The sequence below is a fragment of the Epinephelus fuscoguttatus genome, linkage group LG3, assembly GCF_011397635.1.
Source record: "Epinephelus fuscoguttatus linkage group LG3, E.fuscoguttatus.final_Chr_v1".
Classification (NCBI taxonomy): Eukaryota; Metazoa; Chordata; class Actinopteri; order Perciformes; family Serranidae; genus Epinephelus; species Epinephelus fuscoguttatus.
In genome coordinates this window covers 32,153,417-32,165,989 of record NC_064754.1, presented here as the reverse complement: position 1 = coordinate 32,165,989, position 12,573 = coordinate 32,153,417, and the positions used below count along the sequence as shown (strand labels likewise).

Genomic DNA, 12,573 nt, shown 5'->3' with positions numbered 1-12,573 from the left:
TGTATACTGATATCACATTCACTGACACCAGGACAGGATTACAGTGTTGTAAATACTATATATGGAAGCTACATCTAGCAATATGTAAAAACAGAAATGATCCTAGATAAAGACTTTCTCAAGACATTCTCTTCTTTCACTAACACACTCCCTGACGTGTGGATTTCAAGATTTTTAGCGTTTGTGTTAAACTGCTTATGACGCCATGTGGATGCCAGGAAAGTTTCCTTTCCCTAAAATTACATTCAAATAACTTTTTTCTCCAATCATTCAGGCATATCTTAAATTGTCAACTCAATTATCTGGTGTGTAAGTATCCTAAAAAATATGATTTCTGACAGGTGTGGTGAAAGCTGAGTTGTGTTGTTTCCCTCAGAAGAGTTCAAGTGAAAATAGGCCGAGGTGAGAAACGGCACGTTTAAATTTTAATCTGTTCTAAAAAGAGACAGCATAAGAAGTGAAGGGCAGTCCAGAGTGGACAGCTCCACCAATAATATCTGCAGCAGCTTGGCATCACAAAGATAATCATTATCGGAGAAAAAAATATCTTGAGGGGGTGTGTAAGACTAAAAACTGCTAGTTCTACGTCAACATATAAATATTCAGTCAATTGGCAGATACTTAAAGACCAGAAGGAGACATCTTACGGGGAAGTTAGCACACACTATCATGACATAGGTTTTGCATATTTTGTTTTGCATCTGAGGATATAAATGCAGTCAAGGCACATTGGCTGCTCTCATACACACAAAGTCCCCCAGTTGCTTGGATACTCGACTGGACAGTCCATGCTCACTGTGCAAAACAGACGCCATGTTGTGTCAAAGCTGTGACAGTTTTTTGAACCAGCATGAGACGGACATCCCTCTTGTGGATGGAAAGCGTGCAGCTGATTTGGGTATTAAGAGAGAAGTGGATTCTTTGGTGGTAAAGTGAGCATCTGTGGACACATCAGAAGGGCGCCGAATAAAAAGTCACACCTACTCAAACAAAAACAGAACAACACACACATTGTTTAAAGCAGTGGTTCCAGACCTCTTTTGATCATTTGAAGGGAAACTCCACTGAGCTCCACTCAGCTGTGTGAAATCTGCTAAATTTCCTAAAGTGATGTCATCTGCGTCAGTTGGGTCTGAAGACTCCAAGTTTGAAAATGGAAATAAATCTGGGGGTGTGGAGTTTGAAGAAAGGGAGCGTAACAGACCCCAGAAGCCTGCTGGTCATCCCTGCTGGAAGATAGAGGCTCAAAGCTACATTAGCTGCTGCTAGCTTAACATACTGAATTGAACTGGCTGTGGTAGAGTTGCATTGTGGGTAATGTCAACATGTTCTCACTCCCAGCTTGTCAAATATGGCAGCTTGATCAGTGGTCCTACGCTTCAGACTATGACACTCCACAGTATTTAGCCTTCTAGCGTCACTTTTTGATGCTCAGGAATGGCGTCTAAATTATTTGCTCGTTACATGCATAGTGTCTTTTCAAAATAAACTTTCATATTGATAGGAGATGTAAGTTTCATCACAGAAACTACTTTAGGTTTAGGCAACAAAAATACTTAATAGGCTTAGAACGTTTTGACTGTGTAATGTAGTTATTAAACCTCATCATTTCACAAGACACACACACACTGGTCTCCAGGGTGAAAGTCCTGCGATTGTTTGAGACATCCACCACCCCTCCCTTCCATCTACCTTGCTTTCTCGCTCTTTATACTACGTAACTGCTGTTGATGGGTTTACACTGGTGTTAGCTGAAAGCCCAGTACGTCTTTTACAGATGCTCAAGGGTGCCTTGAGAATCAGATGCAGACGGCCACTGACCAGGCTGCTGTATTTGACACCTGGGAATGAGAACGGGCTGGTAATGCAGGCCCCAAATTTTGTCTTATCTAAATATTTTCCAATGGGGTTAAAGTTATACAGTATTTTACGGGAAAGAACCAAAGGTAAGTCTGAAAAATAAAACTAAATTGCTGTCGCAGAACTGAGATCTTTCTCGAATTGAGATTTTTCTTATGCCTACCCAGTAACCAACTTGCAACCCATTGTGAAGGTCCTTCCCTAGGTTTGAAACCACTGCTTTAAAGAATACTGAAGAATTCATTACTTTACAGGTAAACAAGATGCCACACAGTATTTATAGTTTGTCAATAACAAAATATATGTCATATTGAAGGGTCAAATTTCTGGTAATGTGTATCTTCTGAGTACACACCTTTTTGGAGAGAGACCTTCTTATACACGTCTGTCTCTACATTCATGCAGCGATGCATATCTCACTGTGTCAAGTGTCATTGTGCTCACTCTGCATTTCACAGCATGTCTGCTCAAGTGCTTCCGCTTTTCCTGTGCCTCTGTTACGATCATTGTCTCACTTGCATTTAGTCAATCGGTGCCATAAATGTGTCGCGACTTCCTGATGGAACCATTCACACAAACAACATTTCCATCTTTTAACATCATGAATAAACATTTTAAAAAAGGCACGTTACTTTTTTCCTGCTCATTTAACACTGAAGTACTGTATTACAGCATAGGTGCTCCTATTCAAAGCTGCTCTACAATACTGTAAATCATCATGAAAATGCAGCATTAAGCTTGTGAAGCTATGAATATGTACACTTCATCATATACCTGTTTGATTCATGATAATGGCATAAAGGAAAATGAGTGTGTATGGATTATGCTGAACGCAAATTGTGATGAACAAACATGAAAAATGAGCTTCCGTTTCTTAAAATACAGTTTTATTTGTGAATTTACACTGATTAGCAATACATCTAAAAGCAACTCCATTAGATAACCATTTATATAGGATTTTCACAGGTCACAAAGTAGCTTGGCTCATTCTGGCATGCCAAAGCAAAACTCGCTCTTTAAAAAAAAAAAAAAAAAACAGAAAAAAAGGTGGATAGAGAGGCATTAGTAAAGCAAGGTGCAAACAGTCGGAAACAGAAGAGGAGAAAATAAAAAGGATGCAATGCACATTCAGTTCATCTGGGAGCAATTTATGCTCATAAAATGGTTAATAAAAAAGCCTAGTGCTCTCTGCAAACTAAAAGAAAAAAAAAACGTACTGCGATACAAATGGAGGATGAAAAATAAAAAGAACTTTCCGGGAAGAGAGATGGTATGAAAGAAGAAGACAGTCTGAGTGATAAAAACATGGTGCGTTAGTGTCAGGTTGTCCTTACCCCCTGCCCCTCTCTACTACACACACATATGCACTTCCATTTCCAAACTCACACCTCCCTTCTCCATCTTCCAGTTGTGTGACCTCAGCTCTTTGCCCAGAGCCAAAAGCTATCGTTTAACACAGCTAAAGATGTGTCCCTAAACCCTCCCTCCCTTCCTCCCCCCCAAATCCAATACTTCACATTGCTAGCTGGGATATTGGTACATCTGGTTAAACTGCGGGGGGGAGGATATGTGGCAACCCATCACACTTTGGCTTTGCAGTTCAACTGCGGGTCATCTGACAGTTACAACACGATCGTGTTTACTAGAGAAATTACATGAGGGGAGGCTTTAGAAGCTGAAATGACGATCGGGCTCGCAGAGCGATCAAATAAAAGTAAAAATGTCCATATGACCTCCTTATTATGTTCCAGTTCCAGGAGGAAATAAATGGCAAATTAAGCAAGAACCGTAGCTACTGTGAAAGTAGCTACTGAGAAAAAAATAAAGTTTGTGGGAGCCTGAGGGGTGTCGATGCAGTCACTGGGGTGATTTAACAGAGGTCTTGTGAGGGTCCTTGATGCCCCAAGCAGGCATAATCGCAACCCTTGTCTCATCATTTAAAACAATGGAGGAAAAAAATTACAATATGGCTTTAAAAACAAACACACAAACACACCAAACTAAAGATGTCACCACTCCACAACCCGTGATTCTCATTTCAGCTGGTGACTGCAGATAGTTTGGCGTTTCAACACTACACTTCCTGTTTTGTTGAGTTGAGAAGTAGAGATCATTTCTCACGCGTGACACCAATGAAAGACTACTCCCTCTTTTCATTCGACTCACTTTCTGGGTCCTGACCTTTCTCCGACACCATGCCTCGCTTGCTACTTGCACAACTTTTTTGTTTTTTTTTAACCAAATACTTCACAATCTCCTTCACTGGTGAAACCACCTGCAACTAAAATGTGTTATATACCACAAGAAAAGTGCAGCACAATAAAATAAAAAATATATAGTTAAAAATCTATAGCCAACATATCCAGTTTTCATATATCTGTGTTATATAGTAAATTTGTGTACTCTGAAGATTAGAATATAATTTGAGCAATCAGGCATCACTACAGAACATAGTCAGCCATATAAATTCAGTTCTTGCAAAAAGAGAAAACATGCGTAACATCTGTAATTCTCTGTAAAAGCTTACAAATGAGTACAAAACAGAGTCGACTAATACCAAATTTGTGTTCGATAAAAAAAGATCAGATTTCATGAGATGACAAACTAGACACAGTGACGCTTCACTAAAATGAGATTGTTTCTTCTTTTCTTCCATTTTGTTTGGCAAAAAAAGGGAAAGAAAACATTGAGATGAAGAGGAGAAGATATGAAAATGCTACATAAATATTCTGAGTGAGTCAGCGGCTCTTTGAGATTACGTCAACTTAGTTGTGATAAACCGTCAGCCTTCATCCTCACTATCTTTGTCCAGTCCACTCTTTAACTCATCTTCTAGTTCAACCACAATCAGCTGAAGACAGGGTTTGTATCAGACGCTTGGAGAGTGTGAGAGAGCAGAAAGAAAACATCTCTCACAGCAAAATAAATCAACACAAGCCCTGTGGCTGTTGTTTTTTCTGAGACCAGTTTTCCAGTGTGACTTCAAATTTCACGTGGCCTCTCAGTTCCCTATACAGAGTCAGGTGACCAGAATGTAAAAACAAAACCTTTAAAGACCAGGGGATGTCTTTAAATAAAAAAAGGTTTAGTTTCATTTTGTGCAGTTGTACAGCACTCGTGTTGCAACCCAACCATTTAATAAAATTGGATTTTGAAGCAACAAATATGCGAGGTGGTTTCAAGTTCTATTTTCAGCCTGCGAAACAACACAGGAGGAGCCAGTTATTCAGGATCTAAATGGCCTCAAATGACACATTACGACTTTCAAGGAGCCCTGTTAGAGTACTGCATGAGTGATCAGGTGTGTAGACACCCAACACCCACTAAAGTCACCCCATATCTGCTGCAACTTTAATTTGTGGACCCATACGCCCATCCCAAAAAACATTCTCGTCTTTTTGCAGAAGGAGAGACATTTCTTTTTTGTTGCAAACCAATTAATTTTTTAACTAATCAATTATTCTGCCTTTTGCACATAAAACCTTTTGTTAAAAAAATTCAAATAAAATTAAAAACATAAAAGGACATTGAAAACGAAGACAAAATAAAAACACAGACAAACAGAAAAGGTGGCTGCTGCCCCTCTCTTCTTCTTCTGCCTCGCTCCCCGCTGCCCAGCTCCTCTCAGGCCTCTGTCTTCTCTTTCTTTTTGTTCTTCTTCAGGAAGGACGGGGTGCGGAACTTCTTCTTCTTCTTGGTGTTGGGCGACTTGGAGGGCGAGCTCTCGGGGGACAGCGCCTCCTCAATCTTCTCTCCGGAGCGCACCGTGATCTCCACGCTCTCCACGCTGGTGGTAAGCTGGCTGACGCGCTTGGACAGCTCCTCATCCACGTCGCCGTGGTCGTCTTTGCCGTTCATCAGGCCCGTGTGGTTATCTGAGGGGAGGGGGGAGCGAGACACAGGTTAGATCAGGACAGGGAACAATGAACAAAGGAGACCACATCACTCAATTCAGCTTGACACACCCTATAAACAGACAACACCCACAACTACGAAACAACCATATGGTCTGTGCCTGATATAACATCAGGGAACAACATGTACTAATGTGGAGGAGTGGATCATGTGGGAGATAGTGAGACAGAATTTGCAATCAAATTAACTCATGGAACAAATCAGTAATTTTCTTATAAAATATGTAAAAAGCACTGACGCTGTGGGTGTCAGGAAACACTTATGTCCTTTATGTTCACTGTAAAGGTCTTCACACACGAGGGGCATTTTTTCATGTGATTCATTTACTCATCAATATATATGTTTTTGTACCTTTGGTTTGGTCATGAGCACTTTGACACAGAACGTGGATATTATGCAGTGAAACAGCTTCTTTAAGCTTTTTTTTAAGGTTGAAGTTACTTTTTTTTCAAGCTTTTACACCTCTAATAAAGGATGCACCAATCACATTGTGCAGAGTAGATGTCACATCATAACCTTACCACAATAGCAACTGTTTCTAATTTGCATCTTTGCCGGTGTGAATAGTTTTGACTGAAAGTACTCATAGCTGAGTATTTCAGTGTCATTTATTCACCACTGCCCTGGTGTGTCAAGGCCTAAAGTCAATGACAAGCACAGACAATGCAAAATGAAGTCACAGAGACTGTCAGTCGCACCATACGCCCGCCGCGAGCCATTCAGCACCGCGGACAGTCGGACTAATGGGATGTCGAACCAATGGGCTGTCGAACCCATGACATGGACCCATCTACATAAGGGTGACATGACACTGTCATAACTATGACATGACACTGTCACGAACTTGTCATAAACATTATGTACATGTCATAAACGTTTATGACTGCTGACATTAAGTGTCATTCGGTTTTTGTAATGACAAGTTGACATTAAATTTGTTTGGGATGTCCTTATTATGACGACCTGAAATTAATCAAAGTGACGTTACCAGAAATGGTCTTTGTCATGACAACTTGACATTAAATTTGTTTGGGATGTCCTTATAATGACAACTTGACATTAACATTAAGACATCCTCTGGTAATGTCATCCTGATAATGTCAAGATGGACATCCCAAACAAAGACATCATGACAAAGGCAACTTCTGGTAATGTCACTTTGATTAATGTCAAGCTGTCATAATCATGACAACCCAAACAATGTCAACTTTCATTACAAAAACAAAATGACACTTAATGACAGCAGTCATAAACGTTTATGACATGTACATAATGTTCATGACAGGTTCATGACCGTGTCATGTCACAGTTATGACAGTGTCATGTCACTCTTACGTAGATACCTTCAAGTAAAGTGTTACCCAAATATATAGTAGTTTATCCACAGAAGACGTTAGGATCATGTCCATCATATGAGGGGTGAGCTCACCAACATGCTTGTAAAATGATTAAATATAAAAAGCCACGAGATCATCAAGTAAAAGTTGTGTGAAATCCTCCCTTCTTCTGTTTCAAATAAAAAAGAATGAGACTCCCAAAATATCTGGTATTTCACCCTGGGGTGGTGCCTGAAATCCTGCATCACAGAGAATGTTGCGTGACTTGTGTGCGTTCGACAGCTCCCACTGGGTCGTCTCACCACTTTTAGCAAAAGCTAGCAAAACCGTAACCTAAACAGCTGTTTATGAACCTAATCTTTGCCTGAACCCAAACATTTATATTAAACATTCAACAAATAAACTGATCTCATATTGTATTTGTATATTATTCATTACAGTTTGCCTAATTTTCCAAGCTTTACTTTGCCACTCAGTCCAACTTCTCACTTTCCTCAAACCAAAGTAACTCAGGACTTTTTTAAAGCATTCTTGCAAAGGTGCACTCAGGTTATCACATAGTGTATGCTGAGACGGTCACGGAACATTATAAGCTTCACCAAAGTTCTACTTTTAGCAGGAACAGTGTATAAAACTGAACTATATATTACAGGTGTTCATCATGTTACTGTGTCCACCCTATGTATGTCTCACTCTGCACATGTCGTTCATGTGAGGCTTTGCTGTTCTGAACACACTAATACCATCTGAACTGTGTGTTGAACTTCCACCTCACACAAAGGGACATGCTGTCCCAGTGCTCTACATATTTCATAACATCCCTGCGTAAAGCTCCAGTGACCTGATAGCACAGAGACTCTGTCCTCCTTTCACCTTAAAAAAAATTGGGGCTTTGAGCAGCGACCTACACCCTCTCCCTTAATGACTGTTCATGTAACAGGCCCGCTAGTGTCACATCTCTTTCTCTGGGCTGTGAATGCAGGTCAGAGAATGAAGGGCAGCGGCATCGTGTTGCTGAACATGAAAACGGTGATGACTTCTCCTGTTATCTTCATCTGAGCACAAAAAACCCAACACAGTGCGACATTAGAAAGCAGCTCACACAACAACTGACCCGGTTTCAGTACATCTACTGTACATGCTGACCTCATAGCGGTGGTGTCAGAAATTATGGGTCCCCTGAGCCAATGTGCTGTCGTGGGTTAATTGTTACTCATTGTGTGGTTTTGCGTGTTTGTGCTGGAGGGAAGCTGAAAGGAAGTCAATCCCATAGTGTCATTATTTACAGCCTGTAAGGAAGCCGCTGTGATCTTTGTCTTTCTTGGAGGTACACCAACTGGCTTCAAATGTCAGACCCAAGAATTTCTGTGTAGGTTAATTGTTACGAAACTGTAGATCCAAATGGAAGCAAGAGGTAACAATTCAGTACCCAGAAATCATGTGAGGTGACATCATAGCACACTAATGTTACCAACCCAGCAGGTCTGTGATGTTTTACACAAAGGAAAGAGACGGGGCAAAAGAACTCATATTGATGTGAACTCCTTTTGACAATGCTAGTAAGTGGTGCATTTAAGGACACTCCAGCATTCAAGATTAAGAGTTAACGTGCCCAAAACTTGATTTGCCTCCTTTAAAAGGCATAGTTTGTTGTTTTAGGGAAAAAAAAAATTATTTGGTTTCTTGCCAGGAGTTGGACGAGGAGATCGACACCACTTTTACGTCTGAGTAATAAAGAAGTATTTCACCACTGGAGAGATAGTCTTTTCATAAAACTAGGCTGTCTTTGCAGTAGAAAGACATAAATACTTTTGGAATTGGTGCTACGTGACCAGAGAGAACAGTGAAAAAGGACTGTGTCATATGCTTAAGAGCTCCGGCTGGTAGGTGACATAATGTGAACTTGTCCATTTGACACTATGGCGGTTGAATGGTAACAAACGACCTCCTATTACAGCCAAAACACATTTCTGAAAACATCTGAGGCAAGAAATAGGCAACACAGTGAAAGAATCTTGGTTTATATTTGATCAACGCTGCTTGGCGATGCACGCTTCCCTCTGCACAGTGACATGGCTGGCAGATGTCGTTCAGTTGAAAGAAAATAGTTCCCACATGAAACTGCTCACAACAAGGTCTGCGGATTATCTTGAGTAACTGGGTCATGATTTCTGGAAAGTGACATTGCGGTTGAGTCTGCAAATGTTATTTTTTTGGCACTTTGAGCACCACAAGCTGAGTGCCATGTAGTGCCATTACATTGGAGAGAAGGCGGACATCTCTATGGCCGATATCTCCAACACTCAGCAATTCACTCCAAAACAATCTAACTTGATAAACAGCACTATGCTATGCTAGCTATGCTAATTGCCTGGCTCTCGCTCTATTCTAAACGTACAGACATAAGACAGGTATCGATCTTTCTGTCTAACTCATTGCAAGTCAGCAAAGTCTTCGCAAAATGTCAAACTACGACATCACAATCAAAGCCAGAAGACAACACGCAATAAGCCAACATGGACACTCTGAAAAGAACAATGTGAATTTGGTCTTTGACGTCCCTACATGCACCAATAAGGAGAGCTTTCAAAAGCAGTTCGAACAAGGTAACAGAGCTGCTCCTGTGATGGATTTAACTATCTTAAAGGATTATTTACGACATGTTTCTCATATTGTGCTGAAGGCAACCAGTGGCTCTGAATCTGTTTTTGTACCCTGAATGTAGAAATTATAAATGTATGCTTTAAAAAACTGTCAGCAGTAATGTAAAATAAGTGCCTTTAAGGTCTGCTTCATCGCTTCTGGCGAGTACTGATGAGTTTTCATAACCAACAGCAGAAATGTATTTGTGGTAAAAAAAGGACAAATTAGGTTTTAAACAGACGGGACACTATTGCAGTTTCATTATGTAGACGGGTGAGCTTTTACATGAAAAATGGTTAGTGCAGTACAAACTTATAGCACAGATCAGTAGTTTAGACATTGCATACTGAGCTCTGAGTCCATTTCATTTTAATTTGCACTCTCATGCAAAGACACATCTGATTTTAAAGACACACAGCAAGGCAGTGAAGATCATTCAGACAAAGTGTCTCTGTCTCTGAGTGAGCGATACCTTCTTTAGCTGGAGTGCTTTGCGGAGACTGGGTGAGAGACAGAGACTGAGAGAGAGTGGAGCCGTCGTCGGAGGTTAGCTCGTGCTCTCCATCTGCAGGGAGGGTGGGGAGGGGGTCGAGGCGGGGTGAGGGACGGATGAGAGGATTGCAGGGTGGTGTAGAGGATTGAAGTAGTGGGACGACAGCAGGGGTGAGTGGGATGAGAGGTTGGGGAGGGGGATTTGGGATGAAGGGTCAGAGGGAGGGTGAGGGAGTGGAGGGAGGGGTTGAGAGATTAGTGGTAACACACACATGTTAGAATCAGGCCATGCACAGCTGTTTTTCCACAAAATTTCACAAAAATCCTTGTCTGTTGATTGTCAGGCTCTCGGACAGCCGCCGTTTGTTACGTGATTCTCCTGGTGGCTGAGCGTGCACTGTAACATTCTGTTGTGCCTTAATGTCACACTGACGGGGCAGACGCTCTGAACTCAGAGGCTGCAGGTTGGATTACCAGAGCAGCTAGCTAGCTCCTTGCGCAACATGCTAACACAAAACATGCTAACAATAAGGCCATTTATCTGCTTTAAATATGTGATGGACAAAAATACAAAAATCTTTGGGCACTTTCACAGGAAAAACGAGGGAGATTAAATATATTAAAGCTAAGGCTGCCCATTATCTAATAGTGTATTTTAATTTTTAGCGGAACTGTATCATGATGAACTTGTTAGCCAAATTATATCATCAAATTTTTTGGTTAAGAATTAACAAGAGGAGCAATACCAACTTTTAATGCACTTTATATCCTAAAGGCCTTTGCACACTGAGCCTGTTTTTTCGGATGCATTTTTAAAAAATCTGTCATCTGAAAAAAATCTGCACAGAAACCTTGCACACTGACTCCAATGTGTGACGCATTTCCTCCTTTGCCTCTCTCCACCTATCTGGCTGTCATCACTCCCTCCCTGTCTTTCATTTGGCACTGCAGCTGCACAAAGGGGCTGCGCTGTCCTCCCTCTCTGTCTCCACATTCTGTGTACTGTCCACCTCCTCCTCCTCCTCCTCATCATCATCCACCTGAATAATACTATCTGACCTGCTGAACATGAGCTGCCACATTTTCTTCACTGACTCTTGGTCAGACGTCTCTGAAGGCTTCTGACAGATGCAAAGAACGCAGAAAATTTAACCTGTTCCAAAAATTTTAATGCTGGGCAAAAGTTTTGAACTCAGTGTGCAAATGTGATTGACACGTGAAGTCGTGCGACAATTTCAATCAAAAAATAAGGATTTAGTGTGCAAAGGCCTACTAAACAATAAGAATGTTCTTATTTCACATCCTACCATCATATTTTTTAAATTTCCAAGACTACCTTAAAGGAGCAGTGTGTAGTATTTGGTGCCATCTAGCGGCGAGGACTGCAAATTGCAACCAGCTGAAATTCCTCCCGTTTGCCAAGCGTGAACTCCCAGTTAGAATTACTTCAATTTTAATTGTTAAGGAGCTTTTTACTGGGTGCCAAATCATCTGCAGAGGTCTCCTCCTCTCCAAAACGACTGGACCAAGTTATTCAAAGATCTTCAAGGTTCCTAGAAGGTAGAGCAGTTTGGCTGCTAACTACAGTGGCTGATGTGAAAATGCGAATGGCCCTATCTAGAGCTAGTGTGCCAGTGTTTGGTTTGTCCATTCTGGATTACTGTAGAAACATGCCACTGCAAAATGTTGGATGAGGACCTCCTCCTTTCGTAGTAATGAATGAAAATGCAACATCTCATTTACAGGTGATTTTACATCAAACAAAACATAATTCTTATTCAAATTCTGTCCATATATCCCCCTAAATCCTACACACTGGACCTTTAGGCCACGTCCTGGCTCTTAATGCATGAAAAACAACCGAGTACATGTTTTGTATCTCGTCCATGATAAAAACAGCTTTTAAAAAACACCTTTTATACGTACAGATAATGTTACAGTGCAGCTCAGCAGTAGTAGCTTCATTAGTTTTAAACACTGATTAGTATGAATGAAAGACATTCCCATATTACTTTAACACATTCATTGACACATTCAGGGTTACACATTCAGTTGGCTGACGCACCACAGTTATTCACAACAGCATTATAGAACGTGGTTGCACAACAGCCTGGTCTGTGCAGTGAAAGTGCTAATATGTTCTCCATCAGATGTTACATGCATTTAGTTGAGATCTGAGGAGTGAACTGTGCATTTTTCAAACATGGTGTGAGCTACATGAGTCCTGTCATGTCGAAAATTACTAAGCTCAATTTAAGTGCACCTTAGGCAACACTTAAGTTTCCATCTGACAGCTGCAGTATACGCATTTCATACTCTATACATT

The 12,573-nt window shown here is 40.9% G+C and overlaps 1 protein-coding gene across 6 annotated transcripts in view; it reads right to left on the bottom strand.

Moving 5' to 3' along the window:
* Positions 1 to 2,730: 2,730 nt before the first annotated feature.
* The window catches only part of add3a (adducin 3 (gamma) a), a 130,342-nt gene continuing 120,499 nt past the window's right edge, over positions 2,731 to 12,573 (bottom strand). For 4 of the 6 annotated variants that reach the window (XM_049567311.1, XM_049567301.1, XM_049567320.1 and 1 more), the window contains 2 exons: positions 10,228 to 10,320; positions 2,731 to 5,735 (listed from right to left, as the gene is read on the bottom strand). In XM_049567311.1, the coding sequence (XP_049423268.1) occupies positions 5,485 to 5,735; positions 10,228 to 10,320 (344 nt within the window). In that variant the 3' untranslated portion in view covers positions 2,731 to 5,484. The remainder of the gene's footprint in view (positions 5,736 to 10,227; positions 10,321 to 12,573) is intronic. The other 2 variants (XM_049567325.1, XM_049567334.1) reach the window with 1 other exon arrangement.